The 21049-nt window shown below is 32.0% G+C and overlaps 3 protein-coding genes across 3 annotated transcripts; 2 read left to right on the forward strand and 1 right to left on the reverse strand.

Moving 5' to 3' along the window:
* Positions 1-3651: 3651 nt before the first annotated feature.
* On the reverse strand, positions 3652-6324 carry LOC105792261 (N-terminal acetyltransferase B complex catalytic subunit NAA20). The gene is made up of 6 exons (XM_012620750.2): positions 6159-6324; positions 5946-6036; positions 5242-5374; positions 4227-4296; positions 4036-4096; positions 3652-3954 (listed from the first exon to the last, which is right to left on the reverse strand). Exons 1-6 carry the CDS (start codon positions 6234-6236, stop codon positions 3857-3859), a joined length of 531 nt encoding a protein of 176 aa, XP_012476204.1. The 5' UTR covers positions 6237-6324; the 3' UTR covers positions 3652-3856.
* Positions 6325-7062: 738 nt separating this feature from the next.
* Positions 7063-9751, forward strand: LOC105792260 (uncharacterized). The gene is made up of 2 exons (XM_012620748.2): positions 7063-7899; positions 9235-9751. The coding sequence occupies exons 1-2, from the start codon at positions 7063-7065 to the stop codon at positions 9643-9645; spliced, it is 1248 nt and encodes a 415-aa protein (XP_012476202.1). The 3' UTR covers positions 9646-9751.
* Positions 9752-12390: 2639 nt separating this feature from the next.
* On the forward strand, positions 12391-16884 carry LOC105792262 (F-box protein SKIP17). Its single transcript, XM_012620751.2, has 13 exons — positions 12391-12832; positions 12923-13098; positions 13405-13599; positions 13693-13803; positions 14246-14331; positions 14406-14527; positions 14972-15036; positions 15141-15213; positions 15299-15361; positions 15450-15514; positions 15601-15675; positions 15831-16100; positions 16463-16884. The coding sequence occupies exons 1-12, from the start codon at positions 12464-12466 to the stop codon at positions 16045-16047; spliced, it is 1617 nt and encodes a 538-aa protein (XP_012476205.1). The 5' UTR covers positions 12391-12463; the 3' UTR covers positions 16048-16100; positions 16463-16884.
* The last annotated feature ends 4165 nt before the right edge of the window (positions 16885-21049 follow it).

A 21049-nucleotide genomic window follows, 5' to 3' on the forward strand; every position in this document is an offset into this window, starting at 1 on the left:
AAGGACTAAATTGCGAGGCACATTATATGAGGGGGTCAAAATGGAAATAATCCGCCTCCCTACAACGCTGCGCAGCAATGAGGACTAATTTGAAACAAAAATAAAACATGCGGCCAAAATTAAAAGAAATAAAAAGGTTTTAATTGAAATGCAACACAAAAAATGAGGGCCAAATGCGCATTTCCCTTTCAGTTAGAACGCGGATCCTCCCTCCGAAGTCAGGTCACTTGCACGGTCTGTCTCAGTAAAAGCGGTGCTGCTTTTACGCTTTCAATAAAATCAAAATTTTCTTAAAAAAAGCTCATTTTCCTTTTGGTTTTGAAACCCCAAACAGCAGTGAAAACCCTCTGCTAGGGTTTCACTCTCTTTTCCTCTCTGCCGCCGTTAAAGAACCCCACGGCTCAATCACCGCCCCAGCCTCCGATCGCGACGGAGAGGGACCGTTTCGACGGTTTAGGCGAAAAAGGTTAGTCCTTCCCCCTTTCTTTTACTTTCGTATGCACAGAAACAAAACAAAAATAAAAGAAAACTGAAAAATTTCTAAAAAATCACCTCAAAACTGATATTTGCTCTCTATTGATTTTTATCTGTGATTTTTCATGTCCCCCCTTTTACAGATCTTTTCCATCCGTTTTATACCCGAAAACAAAGAAAGATAAACAAATAAAAATCCCGCAAAATACGAAAAGCATCCTTATTTTCTGTTATTGTTGCGTTTTTATATGCCTTCTTTTTTGCTGTTTGTTTCTGTTCGTTGCTGCAGGTGTGACGTGTGCGATGTTCACGGAGGTGTGCGTGCAGATGGAGGCACGCAATGGGGCAACAGTTGCTGCACCAGTTTGCTGCCACTGCTTAGGGTTTCCTATTTTTGGGCTGTACAAGGTTAATGGCTTGGGTCTGTTGGGCTAGGGTAATTAGGATTTTGGGTTGTTATTTTTTACATGTGGGCCCGGGCAAATAATTGGTATTACAATGGCAATGGGGTAAGGTGGAGTGAATATTGCTAAAGTAATTGACGTTTTGCTTCGCCACCCACCCTGCTCAACTATGGTTATTTAATCTTCAAAATTATTATCACTTTTGTGGATATTAGATGCATCCATCTTCACCTCACATTGCTCTGCTTCAATTTAATTTTTTTCTACTCATCTTTAATATTTTCAATCTTTATAAATTCAAATAAATATTTAATATAATTCTTCAAAAAATATTTAAATCATTACATTTTTACCTTTTTAATAGTTTATATATACAAAGAGAAAATGATAGTCTTATATAGTGAAGCGGGTTGAGATGGAGCAAATAATTATCGTAGACATTCGATACCCACCATTCAAAAGAGAAAATCCACCCCATCTCGCATCTACTTTTCAAACAAAAAAAATTGTTCTACTCAGAACAAATTGATTCAAAATCCCTGAGGCGGTTCGAGCTTAACCATTTCTAATCATGAAAGAAGGCCTTAGGAAACTAGACTTTCCTTCTATATATACTTTATAGATTAAAAATAATCCAGGGTAAACTGCAGACGTGTGCCCTTTTTTTTAGATAAAGCAATTAAATTTAAAATTTTGTTCATCTTGATCCCCACATTAGCCCTAAAACTTAACAAAATTTTCTATTTAGCCCTCAAACTTGAATTCCATTAAAGTGTGATTACATGAAGCACTATGGTTGTACCAAATCATCACTTGGAAATTTTATAAATAAATTAAGGTAGTGTTTGAAAAGCAACTTAGTAATTGGATTTGAGTGTAATGGTATGTTTTGGTAACTCCGAATTAGGTGTAATTGGAGCACCTCAATTACACTTTCCAATTCTTAAAAGAGGGTGAGAATTGAAGTAATTACGCAGATAATTATATCCAAATTCAATTTTAAAAAATATTTTTATATATGTTATAAAAATTATACTATAAGCAAGAACATGCATGAGTGTTTAGGATGATTATAACCAAAAAATTATTATATTATAAATCCTAAAAACTTAAATTTTAAAATATTTTTTTTGCATTTTATAAAGTTATAATAAAAAATTATTTAAAAATTAAAAAATTTCTAAAATTATGATAAAAATATTTATTATAATATATTTAATTATAAAAAGTTAAAAGCGAATATAGCATAGACCTGTCCATGGGCCGGGCGGCCCGACCCGCCCGAAATATGAGAGGGTTCGGGTAAAAATATAGGCCCGAAATATGGGCTTGGGTAAAAAAACGAGGCCCGTTTAAAAAATGGGCCTAGCTCAGGCTCAACTTTTTTGGCCCGAGCTCGGCCCGGCCCGGCCCGAATATAATAAATATATATTATTTTTATTTTTTATTTTTAAAATACTTTAAAAATATTTTTTATTTTTTTATTTTTAAAATATTTTTTTGTGTTTATTAAAAATTAGGCCGGGCTCGGGCTTATTATTTTTTCCCCGGGTCGGGCTTGGGCAAAATTTTAGGCCCATATTTCGGGCCGGGCCCAGGCCTAAGAGTCGGGCCGAATTTTTTTCCCGGGCCCGGCCCATGGACAGGTCTAAATTATAACGTCCATGCTATGTATTATAAGAATAATATACTTATTCATATAAGAATTATAGTTTTTTCCTATAACTTATTTATATAAAAAATGTATTATTTATAAGAAGTGTTATGGAATTTTTAGACAATTTACGAAACCTTTTTTTATAAAAGTTATATATTATAAATTTTATATGAATTTTGACTTTTAAATATTATGAAAAAAATATAACCTAGTATAAATATTTCTCTAAAATAAGTTTATATAAGTTTTTATAATTAAAGTTACAAATTATTTAGATTGTGAGCTCAAATATTAGAACATCGATGTTAATTATGCAAATAGAAATGTTTTCTTCTACCATATCGTGGGGTAGGATACCATTTAAAAGAATGGTGACAAACACAAGAACAGTAGACAGCTCATGAACTTTTTAATTTGAGACATTCAAGACTTCAAAACGTGGTTGAAAAAACATTTGTTTAAAAAAATATGTTTACCATATTAACATCACCTTAATATAGCATATAAAAAATGTTAAATCATACTAGCATGTTGCATATTTCATAACTTCAATCATAAGTAAAATTAAGATGATCCATACTTAGTAGAATACATGGAAGAAAGAGATATTGATAATATTATTCAAATTCAAATGAAGAACTTGATTAAGGACCAATAGATGATGATAATGAACATATGCTAAATATTGAAGAGGGATAACCCAACAAATAAACGCTAGAACAATTAAATAAAATTGCATATAATGTTTATTTTTCTTGCCATTTTATTACTAATCGTGATATCAACTATTTTTTAGACTAACATAATAAATATGATAATTTGATTTTGATTTTACTACTTGTTGAGAAATTATTTTATCATACTAATAAAATTTTAAAATAATTATTCTAAAATATATATATAAAATTATTTAACCATGTAATAACAATTTATACCATCAAACGTAATATAAGGAATTATAATATAATTACACTCTGTTAACCAAACACGTCTGAAAATCCAAGCAAACCCTAAATAAAGTTATAAAAGTTATAAAAAAATTTCAAATGATAATGTAGTGCAATCTCACAGTACCGCACTATTATACTTTAATAGAATCTAAGTTTTCGGATCAAATTGAGGAAAACTACCACGTTACCAATCTTTACTCTTCTTTTTTTTTCTAATATATCATGACAAGAAAGATGCATGCTTTTAATAGTTACAAATAATACAAGGTAAAATGACAGATAATGCTATCTACCACATATAGAAACAACCGACTTACTTTTCCCTTCCAAGATAAAAACATGAACATAGTAAACAGTTAGAGAAAGTGGATCTAAATCGAATCATACTCCAATTCATCAGGTCTAATCGGCCGTTTTAGGGGGATCATTGATTTCTTTTCGACATCTCTCGATAATGCTTTCCTCATATCTTGAAAAAAAAAAACACAAAATCGAATAAGACACAGTATGTGTGTGGGAACGAGAAAGGATAATGCAACATTCCACTTACCTAACCCATCTTCCTCTCCGGAATAATAACGTAGTACCCTTCTGTATATTACGTATCCGAGCTGTAAAAAAGGAAATACGAAACATGCAGAATTACATTTTACAAGGGAAAGCTGTGTTTTGAGAACAGAAGAAAAAGAATCCGGATAACTGCGAAGGGAAAGCAAGAAGGGTGTAATGTGACACTATTACCTTTTCATACATCTTTATAGCTGGTGTATTAGAAGCCCTCACAAAAAGATCCACAAAATATGCCTTGTCACTGCCAAAGAGACTTCTTTATTGATGACTGAAGACAGAACAAGAGTAAAGACACCAGGAGACGTTTTTACTTGGAACGCAACTTAAATATGATGATTGATGCTTTGGTTCCATTAGAGGTAAAAGATTATTCAATTTAAAAAGCACTAGAATGTACTAATCAATGTCACAATGTCATCAAAACCGAATGAAAAGAAAATAGGTAAAAATACCATAAAGGCCCTTGTACTGGGTGTCAAATTGAATTTTGCCCTCTCTACTAAAAAAATGGGCAAATTAGTTCCTACACATTAGATCAAAGAGTAAACTAATCCTTTCTATTAAAAATTGGCATGGTTGACAGTATAACCAAAAATGACACATGGCGTGTCACGTATACCTCGTGCTGACGTACAGGGACCAATTTTTAACAATAAAAATGGATAAAATTTTAACAGAAAGGCCAATTTACTCTTTGACCAAACGAATAAGGACTAATTTGCCCATGTTTTAGTAGAGGGGCAAAATGTAATCTAGCTCCTAGTACAAGGGCCTCTATAGTACTTTTACCAAAGAAAGTACTTATCAAGAGAAAATTATCAAGCATCACTTAATTGAAGTCAGCTCAACGCTAGAAATGCACGGCGTGCTAATACTTTGCTCTAATAAACCCAAAATATACATGAAATACATGTTAGTTTCAAAGGAAGATTTTCTAGTTCTACACAAAAGTACCAAATGAAGCTTATGATTATGCTTGTGTCAGTACTTGCTCTTCACAATTTCAACAAAAAACTTAAAGCTTGTTTGGAAAGTTGTATTATTTTCATCAAAGACAACGAGCAAAGCATGGTGCAAACTTATATCTAAAATGCTATTAGAAAACATAATACTTTGGTGATTTCAAATCTTGTAATGCCCTCTAAATTCATGATAAAGCAAAGAATAAATTGCACACCAATCTTACATCTTATCACTGATTTCTTCAAGAAGGTTCATCAGTTTCTTAGCAAGCCGCTGCCTGCGATATTCGGGTGCAATGGTGACTGCTGTTACGTGACCGTGCCAAGACTCACCTTGCCCCTCAACTTTTCCCATAACTGCAACAATTTCAAAGGTACTAAATTTAGATACAGTACCAAAACAGCATAGCTAATAAGAAGCATATCCCACTTCAAATTTAAATCTTCAACATGGCAAACTTCTAAAAATCTGTAATGAACATGATAATTAGAAACCGGTTATGAGAGTTCTAGTTTCAGATTAACAATCTAATTCGAAAAAAGATAGGTGAAAATATGCTTTTAAGTCCATGTACTCTTTGTAAATTTAGAATTTAGAACCCTCTACAAATTTCAAAATTCCAAGTCCGATTATCAACTTCGTTAGAATCCTTTTGTTAAATTCGCTAGTGTGATCATTTTGAAATAAAAAATATTCATTTGGTAGCCATCCAACAAAAATAACTGATATTATAACGAACATCAATTTCACAGAAGAATTGTAACAGTGTTTACAATACTTGCAGTTTTAAATTAAAACAAAAAAAACTAAATTCCTTGAAATTGAAATAAAAGTATGAGGATTAAATTGCAAATGTAGGAAGAGTAAAGGGACTTAGAGCATATTTTAACCAAAAAGATAAAGGAAAGAGGTGGACGGAGAGCTTACTGTAACCCATCACTCGATTGCCAGGGCCTTCAGCTACTTGAAAATAATCGGGCCATCGAGCTAAATACGTCATGTAGAATGACATATTAAACTACAATAATCAAGCAATTACCATTACTAGAAACAAATTCAAAAACTCGTCCCAGCATTTGCTTTTGAGATTCATAAAATTAAAAAAAAAAAAAGAAAAAAAAAAGAGTTTCAAGGGCTTACGGTTTCGGTTAAATGGTCGAGATTGACGGAAGCAAAACGGAGAAGGTCGTTGCAGCAAAACCGGCGTATCGTCGTCATCTCTCTGTCACGGATCGCCGGTCAGAAAATTGAAGCTTAATGAAACGCAGGGCTGCCGGAGTGGTGGTGCAAAATTGAATCCTTGAAATCTCTATTACACTGCAAAGTCAAGAAGGTTTTTTGGATCTAATCACGGGCCTTAGTGGACTAGATTGGGACATTTAGGCCCATGATATTTGGTTTAGAGTTGAAAAATCCAAATTATTTGACAATTGGAGCCTAGTCGGGTCCGGTTTTAATATGGTCAAATTCTTATTTTAGAATTTGATATTTTATCCTTGTACTTTAAAATCACATAATTTGATCCTCCTAATTTTATAAAATATGGTTAATTATTCTGATTAAATTGTTAATACAAAATTATTTTAGAATATTTCACTTACATATAAATATTTTATTAGAATCCATAAATTTGCTTAAATTCCAAAATAATTTGTTATTCACAAATTATTCAAGAATTACTATCTAAATTCGAATCAAAATTAAATACTATTATCAAAAAATATATATAATGCATTCTGTAACTAGTGAATTTTGATATCTTAATTCGAATATGCATATGCTATTTGAATAAGCAATAAATATTCGGATAATGGATATCTAGAATATCTATATGCATCCGCCCCTAATCCATAATGGATTGTAATTTGATTAAAATGTGGACTAATTTCTAAACTCTAATATAATAGAGACCAAAACTAGAATTTGACCTTTAAATATTCACCGGGTGGTCAACAATCGAAAGATAGCGGTCGCCCGTCGTGTTCTTTGTATTTGACGAAACTCAAAATCAAGCTTCGGCGATAACCGTAACTTAAAACCCTAAATGGATCTTCTCAAAGAAGAGCTTCTCAAGAAGCGGCAAAGCTTAGCTCAGGAAACCGGCGGCAGGCGCGTATTTAAACGCTCCGAGATTGAGCAGAAGCAAATCCAGAAGCTTCGCGAGCAAGAAAAACGCGAACTCGAAGCTAAATCTCGCCGTCAATCGAACGCCTCTTCCTCCGCTGCGAACGACGCTTCCGCTAAATCCAATCCTTCCGCTTCCAGTACTGTCTCTGCGACCGCGACTTCCGCCGCCGGTTCTTCCAAATCCCTCACCGATGAACGAAATATCGATGACCTCGACCTTCCGAAGCAAGAAGTCATTCGCCGACTTCGGTTCCTCAAACAGCCTGTCACTCTTTTTGGGGAAGACGATGCGGCTCGTCTCGACAGGTTGAAGTACGTCTTAAAAGCTGGACTTTTCGAAGTCGATAGCGATATGACCGAGGGTCAAACTAATGATTTCTTGAGAGACATAGCGGAGTTGCGGAAGCGGCAGAAGACGGGGATCGTGAGCGAGAGGAAGAGGAAGGATAGGGAGGAAGGTGGTGGAGGAGAGGACGGGGATGGAGGCGGCGGAGAAGAAGAGCTGAGTGGTGATGGTGGATCAAGCGGAGTCGATATGGACAAGGACTTGAAAAGAATGAAGGCGAATTTCGATGAGTTGTGTGGTGAAGATAAGATTCTGGTGTTTTTCAAGAGGTTGTTGAATGAGTGGAATCAAGAGCTGGATGAGATGGGTGAGGCTGAGAAAAGGACGGCGAAAGGCAAGTCCATGGTCGCCACGTTTAAGCAGTGCGCTCGTTATTTGAATCCCTTGTTCAAGTTTTGTAGGAAGAAGGTAAAGGCCATTTTATGCTGTGACTTGAATGATTACATTGTTTTCAATTCTGATCTTTCGTTTTTAGTAATAGGGTTTCTAACTAAAAGATCTAAGCTTTTACTTGAAATGAAAATGGAATCAATGAGAATTAGACTAATTATTACATCAAGATTAGAGGTTCATGACTTGATCTGGGGCTGCTCTTTGCTTATATTCATTGTATTTTGTATCTTCTAGTTGGTATTCTTGTTTGTTGTGATCAAAGTGGTAAAGGGTTATTGAATTCATCATCGTTTTGTCCTTTAAGATCATCAAAGTATTTCATTGATATACATTTTCAGTTCAAGTTTCCCTGCTTGCATTCCTTAACACTAGTCACCCTATCCATTATTTCGAGATTTATGCCATTTCAACATTCAACATAGCCGCTAGGGGTAGGTACTTGGAAGAAAAAAAATATGAAAAATGGAATCTGGCAACACCAAATCATGTTGATAATCTGCGATGTGTGTGTGTGTGTTTTTTTTTTTTTGTTTTCTGAATATAGGTCAAGGCTCTACTTATGAGAGTTATGAACCTGTTTAACAATAGACGATTTCGGATAAGTAATAATGAAGAATTGTTCACGGGATCTTTGTTAAATAGCAGTCAAGTGTAAACTTGTTTAACTCAAATAGGAGCTTCATCTTATATCAAGGTTTTCTATTTCATATATAACAGCCGCATCTTTTTATTTCTGACTGGCTGCTTTCTAGTTTTGATTTAAAGCCAAAGTACGCTCGGTAGCTTTTGTCTTGATAGGTTGCTCTGCAGTGACTAAGCAAACTTGCATCTTCTCTTCAATAATCGAAGCTCTGTTTAAATACTGCCTCAGTATGATGCCACGAGTTTGTCTCTGATGCTGTGCTAGATGTTATGAAGTTACTCTAAATCCCCGTTTTCTTGTTTGAAGTCGTTTTACTCAAAACCATTAGAGTTCCTTGTGGTTTAATGCTTTGTTAATGGTCGGGAAGTTTACTTATTTCATCACCCTTAGATAATTTTTCTTACAACAGTTCACAATAGTAAAAACGGGAGACTCTTTTTCCATGTCTTCTCCACTCTAGGCATGAAAACTAGGGAAGATGCACCTTAGTTAACTTGGTAACCGATATAGTGATCTGCTATTCCTGTATTTTTAGTTGACAACCTTTAAATGGCCTTTAACTCGGGACAAAGTGAGACATCGAAGCATATCTGTGGGTATCCTCTCTTTGTGTGTGTGCCTATGTTTAAATTCATTTGTTTAAGGCTTCACTCGAAAAACTTTGCATTTATGAAACTAAGTATTTGCCTGTTATGTTCTAATTACAGGTTCTTCCCGATGATATCCGTCAAGCATTATTGGTGGTGGTTGAGTGTTGCATGAAGCGGGACTACCTAGCCGCAATGGACCAGTACATTAAATTGGCTATCGGTAATGCACCCTGGCCAATTGGTGTCACTATGGTTGGTATCCACGAACGTTCAGCTCGTGAGAAGATCTACACCAACAGTGTTGCACACATAATGAATGACGAGACAACTCGGAAATACTTGCAATCAATCAAAAGATTGATGACCTTTTGTCAACGCCGTTACCCTACACTCCCATCTAAAGCAGTCGAGTTCAACAGCTTGGCCAACGGTAGTGACTTACAGTCACTGCTCGCAGAAGAGAAGTTTTCTGGGGGTTATTCTTCAGAGGAAAGGCTTAGGTTAATGCCTGCTCCAAAGGAAAACTAGATATCAATTTACATAATGTTTGATGTTATATGTAACATTATATTATATACTCCAATGTTTTAACTGACATTGATATTAACTTAAATTCCATATTATTGCGTTCTCATGTCTTGACCAAAACAAATCTGCTGCTTCATAAGTTTCGCTTATCTCTGTTGTTTGAAACTCCGCTAGAACTTGTTGGGTTAGGAACTTTTTGGATATTGGTTCGAAGAAAAGCATTAGATTGATTAATTTAAAAATCGGAATGGATCAAAACATTTTGAATTGAATTTTAATATTTTTATGAATTTTTAATGTTTTATTTAATCAAACTAAGTAATCGATTCAAATAAAAATATATTAAGTTTTTTAACACAATTTTTGTTCATTCCCAACTAAAATTTATTGATTGTATCCTGGCCCTAGTATGTAAAAAATGAAATAATAATAATAATAATAATAATAATATCATCTATGAATGATGTGGCAACGAATTGAAATAAAATTATATAAAATTAGAAAAGAATAATTAAGAAGTCACCAATAAATCAAAATATCTGAATTTTAAAAAATAAATAAATACAATCAAAGTGTCCCGTGACTGATGCAAACAGCCACTCTTCTGTTCTTTATTTTATATATATATATATGTTGATATATACAAGATTCTATATTCAAGCTTCCAATCAATACAAATGCACCCTCCCAACAAAAATTTTCTCTTCATTTTTTTAATTTAAGAGAAAATTGATACTATTTAAATGAATGATAATAAAATGACTTAATATAAATTTGACACACTTTTCTAATATGATATTTATATTGTTCTTTATCAAATGTGGTATATATATTTGATAAAAGTTATATATTTTGGTACTTGAAAGTAACAGTGTTAATTTTTAGTATTTAATTGAGTTTTAAAGTTTATTTGATGAAAGTTAATTGCTAATATTATTAGGTTTGAGTTTTTCATGATTTTGTTAATAGAATAAAATTAGTGTTAATTGTGAATTTATTTAGGGTAAACTACACAGATAATTACCCAATTATAATTTTTTTTTCAGTTTAGCCACCCAAAATAAGAATTTTACAATTTAAACATCTATGTTACATAGTTTGGTTATTTTGGTCACTCCCGCTAAGATCACAAACGACAAGCTGACGCGGTAGTTAAAAAATTGCTATAATAACAAATTTAGCCCTTAATTTTTACATATTATATCGATTTGGTCATAATTTAAAAAAAATTCGGCCTCAAAATTTACAAATATTATTCCTAAAATGAAATTTTAATATTATTATAATTTTAATTATTAATATAAATATAATATTTAAATTTATTATTATATTTTTTTGAAAATATTTATGTATTCTTATATATTTCTTTGAATTTTTTAGAATTAGGATCAAATTGAGAATATTTGTAAATTTTGAGGGTTAATTTTTTAAATTATGACTAAATCTATATAATATGTAAAAGTTAATGGCTTAATTTGTTATTATACCAATTTTTTAACTACCACGATAGCTTGTCGTTTGTGATTTTAGCGGGAGTGACCAAAATGGCTGAACTATATAACATGAATGCTTAAATTGTAAACTTTTTATTTTGAGTGCCTAAAATAAAAAATTTCTATAGTTAGGTGACTATCTATGTAATTTACCCATTTATTGGATTCTATGTTTAATTTGTGTGAAGAATGTGAATTAATTAGGGGTTTAGGGTTGACTTGATGAAAGATAATTGTTAATATTATTAGCTAATTAGGATTTTTCATCAAATTAGCTCCCAAAATCGAATTGAACACTAAAAAGTTAACAACACTAGCTTCAAGTATCAAAATGTATAACTTTTGTTAAATATAGGTACCACATTGGGCCAAAATATAACACAAGTAGGGATGTTCAATCGGTTATCCGACTTGAACTATCGTTAACCGACCATTTTAAACTCTTAACCGTTAACCGAATCGAACCGAACTTTTTCCTGTTAATTTAGTCGGTTAACAGAATTAACCAAAATTTTTATGTTTTTTTGGTTAAAACATATAAAAAATTAACCGAATTTAATATATGTAAAATGTATATAAAAAATATAAATTTTTGGTTAATTAATCAATTTCGAACCAAATTAACCATTAACTGAACTTCCAAAAAATTATTAACCAACCCCCGACCGAATTAATTCGGTTAACTTACCAATTAACCGAATTCGGTCGGTTAACCGAATTAATTTGATTTTACCCGAAATTTACACACCCCTAAACACAAGTACCACATTAGAAAAAAAAATATTAAACTCATATCTAATATAATCTTTAATTTTGGATTAATTTCATCATATATCTTTAATCTATGGTTAGATTCTAAGCTGATCCTTACACTATTTGTATGTTTAAAATTTGGTCCTTTTATTTTAAGAAAAGTAATCATTTTACTTTTCAGATTAAAAAAAGCAAGTCCAATTATTATCCCAGCTAAGATTTTTCTATTAAATTCGACGATATGACGTTAAGAGACTAGGATAGACTGAATCTTAAATGTGTTAAAATACAGGGACTTAGTGTATATTTTAACCTTAATATAATTTTTGTATTTAAACATAATAAAAATATTAAGCAATCATTAAAATTCCGCCTAATAAAGACACAACACAATAATACATCACGTCATCATCGACCTTGATAATAAAAAAACGTTAAAACCCAGAAATTCTTCCACGTGCATGCCACGTTTCATCAATTTACATTCCGTACAAAAAAAACACAAAATAAAATAAAAATTCACTAACGCTACTCTCTCTATCTATCTCTCTCGTCTAGCTCCACCACAGGCTATGGATACCCTCCACCACCACCACCACCGCCCCACTCCTCCGCCGAGTAGTTCCTCAACTTCCATGGCCAAACGCCCTTGCTCTTCTTCTTCATCTCAAAACCCTAGGCTTCCTCCTCACTTCTCTCAAATGGACCATCTCCTCCACTCTTTCCTTTCTTTCCCCGATTCATCTCCTCCTATTTCCCTTGACCTTTCCTTTGACCGCCTTCTCGATTCCTCCCCTTCCGACGCCGATCAATCTATCCTCATCGATCGTGCTCACCGGCTAGGTTGCCTCCTCCTGCGTGCTGCCAATCGTTCCGCTCGGAAACGTGCTTCGATTCATAACTCCGTTGCTTGGGTCCTCCCGCCTGATCTCACTATCAAGGTAAATGTTTCAAGCCTTCAACTCTGTTTTTTGATCTACGGCTGTGATTTTGTTCTTTCTTTCTGATTTTTTTAAAAATTATTATTGCAGGTGTTTTCGATGCTGGATTCGCAGAGTCTTTGCTACGCAGCGGCGACGTGTTCGATGTTTAACAAGTGTGCTATGGATCCTTTGTGCTATGCCAATATTGACCTTACTACTATCGTGCCTAAGGTTAATAATGCCGTTGTTTCCACCATGATCCAACGAGCTGGCAAATCACTCCAGTAAGATTCGCCTTCTTATTTTCCTTTTTCCATCACAGTTCAGCATTTAATTTTAGTAATATTAGCCCAATCCGAACTTTTTTCAGTGCTTGATTTGTCTTTCGCGTGATATAACTATCGGTAACAAGCTCTCTTGACACACACACACACACACACACATTTAGGTTGTTTTAGCCGGTTCGTTTATATTACTATATCTTTTAGAGAAAAGATTAGTGTGATTTAGTATTGAATTATATTTGCATATGGTTTTTTTTTCTAATTTGTAGTTTCTTTTTAGTTACTATCTTTTGAATGATTATTTAGATCTCTTAAGCTTGGTATAGTACCTGGCCCGACCGGGTCTCCTGGTTCCTGTCAACCATTGGTGTATACCATCAGGAACTCTGGAGATGTATCGAGCTTTTCGTGGAACGAGAAAAGGACGAGGCAAGGAAAGGAATCATCCATTCTTACAAGGTCCTGCTTATATCCATTAAGTGGGGACAATGGTGCCACTGGGTATGGTTCAATGCATTAGCTTCTTTTTTTAGAATCAATGATGTGGAACAAGTTCTTTTTGTTCTTATTAGTTGTCTTTTTTCCTATTGTAAGAATTCTTCTGAGGAGGTTGCATCTTTACAATATCGAAAGAATGGACAATGCATCACTTTGTGTGGCATTAGCAGCATGCCCTTCTTTACTTGATTTGGAGATTGTTGGCCTGTGAGTTTCCTTATTCAAGCTGGTTTTCAGTACTTATCTTTTTGTCTTTTGTTTCTGTCTGCTTGAACTTGCCTTAAGCTACAGCAGCTGGATGATATAATAAGCGGTAAAAGCTCAAAAATTTAAAGTTGTTTATAAGCATGGAATGATTAATCATATAACAAAAATTCACAGAGAGATTGATTTGCTAATGCACGGTCAATAATCAGTAGACTCATAAAGAGTTGAGCTGAGGGAATAGTAAATATATCATTATGGCATTAATTAAAGAAGCACTTTGCTGTTGTCCGAACCATTCAATTTTGTTAGTTTTTAACCCAGCCTAATGTGCAATTTATGATGATGATACTGATATAGATAGTAATTGCTTTAGCAGAGTAGCTGATTTTTTTTTTTCTGTTTAACCTTCTAAGTTGTTTGTTCACTCTCTTTCTTGATGCAGTCATGTTGAGCTGAGGCAAACTTTGATGTCAGTGAGCTCTCATTGTCGCTTCATAGAGCGATTATTCTTTGAGTCTTCCAAAACTGGTATGGAGTCACTTCATGAGTATGTCTGTTCTAAATGCTCAAAATATATTCTTAAAGCTGTTATGATAATGCAGGGAGGGATGACAGCTTGAAATCGCCAACTTGTTTTGAGTTAGTGAACAATTGTCCTAATCTTTCATCTTTGTCGCTGAGAGGTTTTAAACTGCATGATAATAAAGTTCGCATACTTGTTAAGGTGTGCTCTCATTTAATGTTTGTTCAACATAGCCTCTGTTTTGGTTTGCACTTCAAGTTCATGCTTAATGGATTGAAATCTTGCCAAACATTTAAAATCTCATGAATAAATTGATAGTGGATGAACTGCGTTTCATATTACTATATATTCATGGTCTTTGCTGCTAACATTTTTTTCTTGAAAATATCTTATTCTTGAAATTTTTTGCTTGCATTCAATTAATATCGCAAATTTTTTAGTAGTTTTTGACAGACAAATTCAGCCTCTCCTAATAAAATCAGAAATTCTGAATTGGTTACTTGATAAGATTCAATGGTTGAAACATAGTATCGATGGTTTGAAAATATTAGGAAGGGTGGATTTGCGTAAATATTTTGTTGTATGCTGGAAGAATGGTGATTCTCTTTAATATACTGCACTGAGTGGTGGTCTGATCACTTGCAGGGATTCCGTAAACTTGAATATGCTGATTTTTCAACGTCATACTCGATCACTGGAACCTTTTTGAGGTCCATGCAGCCCATGTCAACCATGCCTACGAGAATCCTTTAAAGTCGTGTTTTTTTTCAACGCTTTTATGCATTACTCAGTAGTTTTCTTTCTCTTTGATCAGGAATTTGGGAAATGGCGGTGGTGGGAGTCTACTAGAGGTTTTAATATTAAGGGATTGCATGCATCTCAAAGAGGTGAGGTCTAAACCAGCTCTTCCTCCTAGAGAAAGCCTTCTCTGTCTCTCTCTCACTCCAGTCCGACTTCTCAATTCTCATGCAGATGGAAGTTGCTCGGTTCTTGACAGCTGTTATTGCAGGAGATTTTAAGTTCCTTAAACATCTTGTGAGTCAAATTGATATGTTAATATCATTTCATAGTCCTTGATCTTTTTCTGAATCCTCTTTTGATTGACTATTTCCATTATTCATAGGACATATCTAATAGGGAAGGTTTAGCTTCAGAAGGTGACTGGTATCAGAGATCTTACAACTCCAGGTAAATAAATCCTTCGTGAGATTCTGCTATACTGCCGAGATTGCTTTATTTTTTACAAAGGTCTAACGTGGTCGTATATTCTGCAGTTTGATTCCTTTACAGCAGGTTTTGGAAGTAAGACCTGATATTTGTCTGCTAGCTGAGTTTCCATCGGAAGGATGGTACAGTTTACTCTTAAACCTAATTAGTTGGTAGTCGCATCATTGTTGTTAGTGTTTCCTTTTTTCCCCTCCTCAAATAAACATTCTAAGATCAGAAATTGGAAGTTTCTGGGAAATGTATATCGCATTTTGACTTGTTTTTCTTGGCTTTGCAGCTTCCTTGACATAGACCACATGATTGATAGTGATATTAACAGTGAGCTCAGCCTGCCATTCCAGCAGAGTGGCCAAACTTCTGACGGTGCATTGGTTACGAGTTCATTAGAGAGCAGTTATAATAGTGATCAGGGTAGCGGTAATGAGGAGTATCAAGATTCAGGTTTTGTAATTTACGAGGAAAGCTCAGATGAGGTGGATTTTCTGATCGTCTAAAAAAATCTACCAGAGCTGACGAGTTCTGAAACTTGCAGCCACTAAATGATCGGGTATTGTTATCTCATCCTTAATTTTTATTTTGGGATTGGCCAAGTATTTTCTTAGCATTGAGAAGGGTGCTTGACGCTTCTATGTTCATAAATACCCGAATCCATAGCTGTACATATACACAACCAAGGGAAGGTTATAATTCGAAACTGCCACGCTTGACAAGTATTTAATTCAGTTATCTCCAAGTGTAGTGGCGATTATATTTGCCAAAACATTGCCGCTAGTTTCCTTCTGTTGATCTCGGATTCTCGGGTAGAATTTCCGGGGTACTAATAGAAATAGTGATTTGATATTCGCAAATTGAATGTTTTGTTTTTACACGGTGTGGAGTTTCTGACTAAGCAATTTATTCACAACACAGATAACCAGGAAGGAGGCTTTTTTTCCCCATAACTGAAGCTGATAATTCGTTGCAGATGCAGCCGTGGGGCCCTTACGGAGCTCTGTAATCATAAAAAGAAAAGCTTCTCTGGGGAACACCTTTTTTTTTGTTTCCCTCATTCTCTCATTACTCTTAGAAGCTAATATGTTTTCAGATCATGAAAGTGGCAGCCAAATGGTTCAAGAGTTTATTGCTATTTGTAATTTTGTAGTGAAAATGGTTTTTGCTGATTATATTTGGTTTTTGGCAAAATAGCCAGTAGCAATTGTAAGGCTTGTATGCTGTGCAGGCAGGCACGATTGACTTTGGTGAAACCAAAGCAGTGAAAATTTACATCTTCAGGGGGGTGGGGGTCATTCGTTAAATCCGACGATTATAAACGTATACAGATTTAACATTTACCTTGGGGTTTACTTTGATAAGTCAATCTTCTGCTGAGTTTCAGTACTGTACACGAACATTTGTTGGGTGTAGTAAGGAGATCAATATTTTCGAGTTTGATGCTGCTAAAATAAGAATTTTAAACCCAGAACACTTAAAACTACTTTTGAAGTTTGTTTAGAAGTTTGAAAATTCGGCCAGTTGGATAGGAGTTGAATTGATTTATTTTTTATTCTTAAATTATATTAAATTTTTATAACTTAATTCATAAAATCCGATGAAGCGGAAAAAAGTAATTTCATCGATTTTAATTTGGTGCTGAAAACTTTCCTTTTAATATTTTAAATTTTTCATTGACAATTTAGAGTTTTGTTAGATTGAGTTGTAATTGATATATTATATTAAAAGAGTAAATATGATAAAATATGTAATGAAATTAATATTAAGAAGAATTATATCGTCTTTTGATTTGGTGTATGTATATAGAATCAGAATCAATTTAATATTATATGTGATTATTAAAAGTTAAAAGTTTGTTGTGATAGCTTAAAACTATTACATTATCACTGCATGATTAGCGCTAACAAAATTGGATAAAGAAGGCGGAGAATGCTTATAATAGAAGCAAAAACTTAAGCATAAATAAGTGTCTTATAATGTAATTCACCTAGAATATTAACATGAAATCACATTTTAATATTTTATTACTTTTAAAATAATGAAGTGAGCTAACTGGATACATTGAATTGGGACGGATCTGAAATTTTGGTTAAAACACGCCACAAGTTCTTATAGTTTTCGTAAATTTAAAATTCAGTCTTTATATTTTTATTCTTAAAGATTTAGTAGTTTCGTTTTTAGATCTCTAATTTTAAATTAAATATTAATACTGTTAAAATTGATTTGTTAAATTGAGGTTTATTATTTGTTTTTAAGTGAATATTTTCTTTTTATTTCAAGATGTAATATTAATAAATTTAACAGTATTAATTACTGGATTTAAATTTTAAAATCAATAAATGAATTCGATTAAATTCATAAAAACACAAATTTTAAAAAATATAAATACTTACCGCAAATTTTATCCTAATTTATTCCAGTAGTATATTATAAGGTTAGAGTGACGTGCGTGGGATCCCACCAGCATGTGCGAAGCAATGATAAATGATGATTTCTATTTTCTATTCTAATTCAAAGCCAACACACCCAAATATAGGGTTAATTCGGTTAATTTACTCAATTTGGTTAATCAGCTGGTTAATCGAATTAATTCAGTCGGGCCTCGGTTAATAAATTTTTGAAAGTTCGGTTAACGTTTGATTCAGTTTGAAAATTGGTTAATTAATCAAATTAATCGAAAATTTATATTTTGATATACATTTTACATATATTAAATTCGGTTAATTTTTTTTACATGTTTTATACTTGTTTTAACCACAAAAAATAAAAACATATAAATTTCGGTTAACTGAAAAAGTTCGGTTCGGTTAATTTTTTTTTTTAAATTTCAGTTTGATTAACGGTTAAAGGTTTAAAAGGATCGGTTATTTCAATTAATGATAGTTCGAATCAGTTAATCGATTAAGCATTCCTAATTTTAGGTGAAGTACTATTAAAGGAACAATTATTTTATGTAATTTTCTTCATTGCAATCTACCTCAATTTGGATCCATATAATTTTTCTTTCTAAACCAAATAATAATAATAATAATATTATTATTATTATTCTATTAAACCAGACATTGATGGAATAACTCCTATCTGTCAATTATTCCGATTCTTTAAGTATATGTTGGATTTGATAATTAAGTTTAATTTCAATATTTATTTTGGTATTTGAGTTTTTTTTATTTCGATTAGGTACTCGAGGTTAGTTTTAATGTATAACTCAATGGATGTTTAATATATATTATCTAATAAAAAACACAAGTACTAAATTGAATATTAAAGTCCAACTTAAATATCAAATCATATATTAATCCTATTTTAATTCTAATAATAGCATTTATCATTAGATAAGTTTCCTCTAATTTTGGAAATTCTTTGTTTATTATATTTGTTATACTTTTGATTTTAATTTATATTAGCTCAAACGTATATTTATCCTTGTAAATGTCAAAAGAGTAAATAGCATTTTAGTTGCTTCAGGTTTCGCATTGATTTTGATTTGTCGCATTGTTTTAGTAATAAATCGGTGTAATTTTTCTCTCTCTTTTTTTTTTTTTGCGAATTTTGGTCTGTACTAATTGTGTTGAATTGTTCCGTTCAATTCAGTCGCATTGGCTGGAACATTGTGCATCAATAACTATCGATTGATATATAAATAATATTAAAAAACTTAAAAAATTTCTAATTTTTTACCATTACAATAATAAATAAATAAATAAATATTTTATATTTAAAATTTATTTAATATCATTTACTATATATTTATTAATATTAAATATTTTTTAAAATATCAATAAATTTGAAACGGAACATGCAACGTACCAATACCAAACTTACTTTTAAAAAGAGCTTAATTTATGATTTAGTCCTTGAAGTATACCAATTTTCCCATTTTGATACATAAATTTTTTTGTTCCAATTTAGTACCTAAAGTATTAATTTCCTCTATTTTTGGTTCATTTTGTAATGGACGTTAAAAAAACCTGTTAGGCAACTTTGGTTAATAAAAAGCTACGCATAGCATGCTTTGACCATTTAAAAAATGCCATGTGGCAATTAAGTTATTTAAAATAAAAATATTAATTTTAATTTTAAAAAGCATAAAATTATAATATTAAATATTTAAAAACACTTTTGATTTTGATCAACTATTGACTGGCACTGACTGAGCATTGACCAACCACGTGCCGCTATTAAAACACGTCACGGCCTCACGGGTCCTTTTTAAATTTTTTAATATTATATATATTATATTGATTAAAACAGTAAAAAAAAATCATATATAATATATAATATATTATTTTTAAGTTCAAAATTAATTTCTTATAAATTCTATAATATATAATTATAAATTTAAAAAGTGAAAGTAATTGAAAAAACTTGAAATTTTAATACTTTTTAGAATTTTATAAAAAAATATTTGTAAACTTTTTTTAATTTTTACAATTTTTTTATAATTTTAAAAACTTTACATTTTTGTAATGATATTATTAATTTCAAATTATTTCTTCTTCAATTATCTTATTTTTAAATTTTATATTTATAAACTTTTATAAAGTATATGTTTTTCTAGATTATATATTTTTCTGAATTTTTTATATATTTATTTCTATTATTTATTTTTTTAATGTGTATATACATTTAATAAAAGAAAATATTTATTTTTTACATAATGAGACCAAGTGACGCTTTGTAACACCCCTAACCCGTATCCATCGCCAGAATAGGGTTATAGAGCATTACCGGAGTTTACAAATTAATTTACAGACATTTCATTTTATCAAGCATCCATACTTATAACCAATAAAAATCAAAACATTAATGAGCTAACGTTGGCCAATTTAACGAATACATGTCATTATAACCTGAATCAAATCATCCAAAATTACCGATATAACCAATGAATAGTGTGATATATCTCCGACAAGCTTCCAACCCAATCGAGCTTCCGATAATCATTTCAATGCATCTAATAATTATAAATATTACTAATAATAATTCAATTCCAATAATAAAACACATATTTATATAATATTCATCATCAAATAACATTCACTTTAATTAAAATTATATAGAATATAGTTCATACGAACTTATCAGGCTAGATCGCAGAAATACCAAAATTTAGGGACATTTTGGTAATTTTCTATTTTCCTCGAATTTCTACCCAATCTTGATCTAAATTAACATTTCATTCAATTTATTAACTTAAATAATAAAACAATTCATTTCATGCAATTTGGTCACTTTTTGACATTTTACAAATTTACCCTTAAAATTTTATTTTGTTCAATTTAATTCTGAACCTAAAACATACAAATTAGCCATTTTTAATGAAAACTCATGCTAGTTGAATAATCATATATTTTTCTCCTCCTCCTCCTCGTCCTCCTCTCCATTCCACATCCTTAATGTATATAACATGCTTATATGTAACATTATCTATAATTTCACTATTTATTTATATGTTCATTCAAAGCTGTCCACTTGAGTCATAGTCACTAAATTATTTATATC

This window comes from Gossypium raimondii, chromosome 8, assembly GCF_025698545.1.
Source record: "Gossypium raimondii isolate GPD5lz chromosome 8, ASM2569854v1, whole genome shotgun sequence".
Lineage (NCBI taxonomy): Eukaryota > Viridiplantae > Streptophyta > Magnoliopsida > Malvales > Malvaceae > Gossypium > Gossypium raimondii.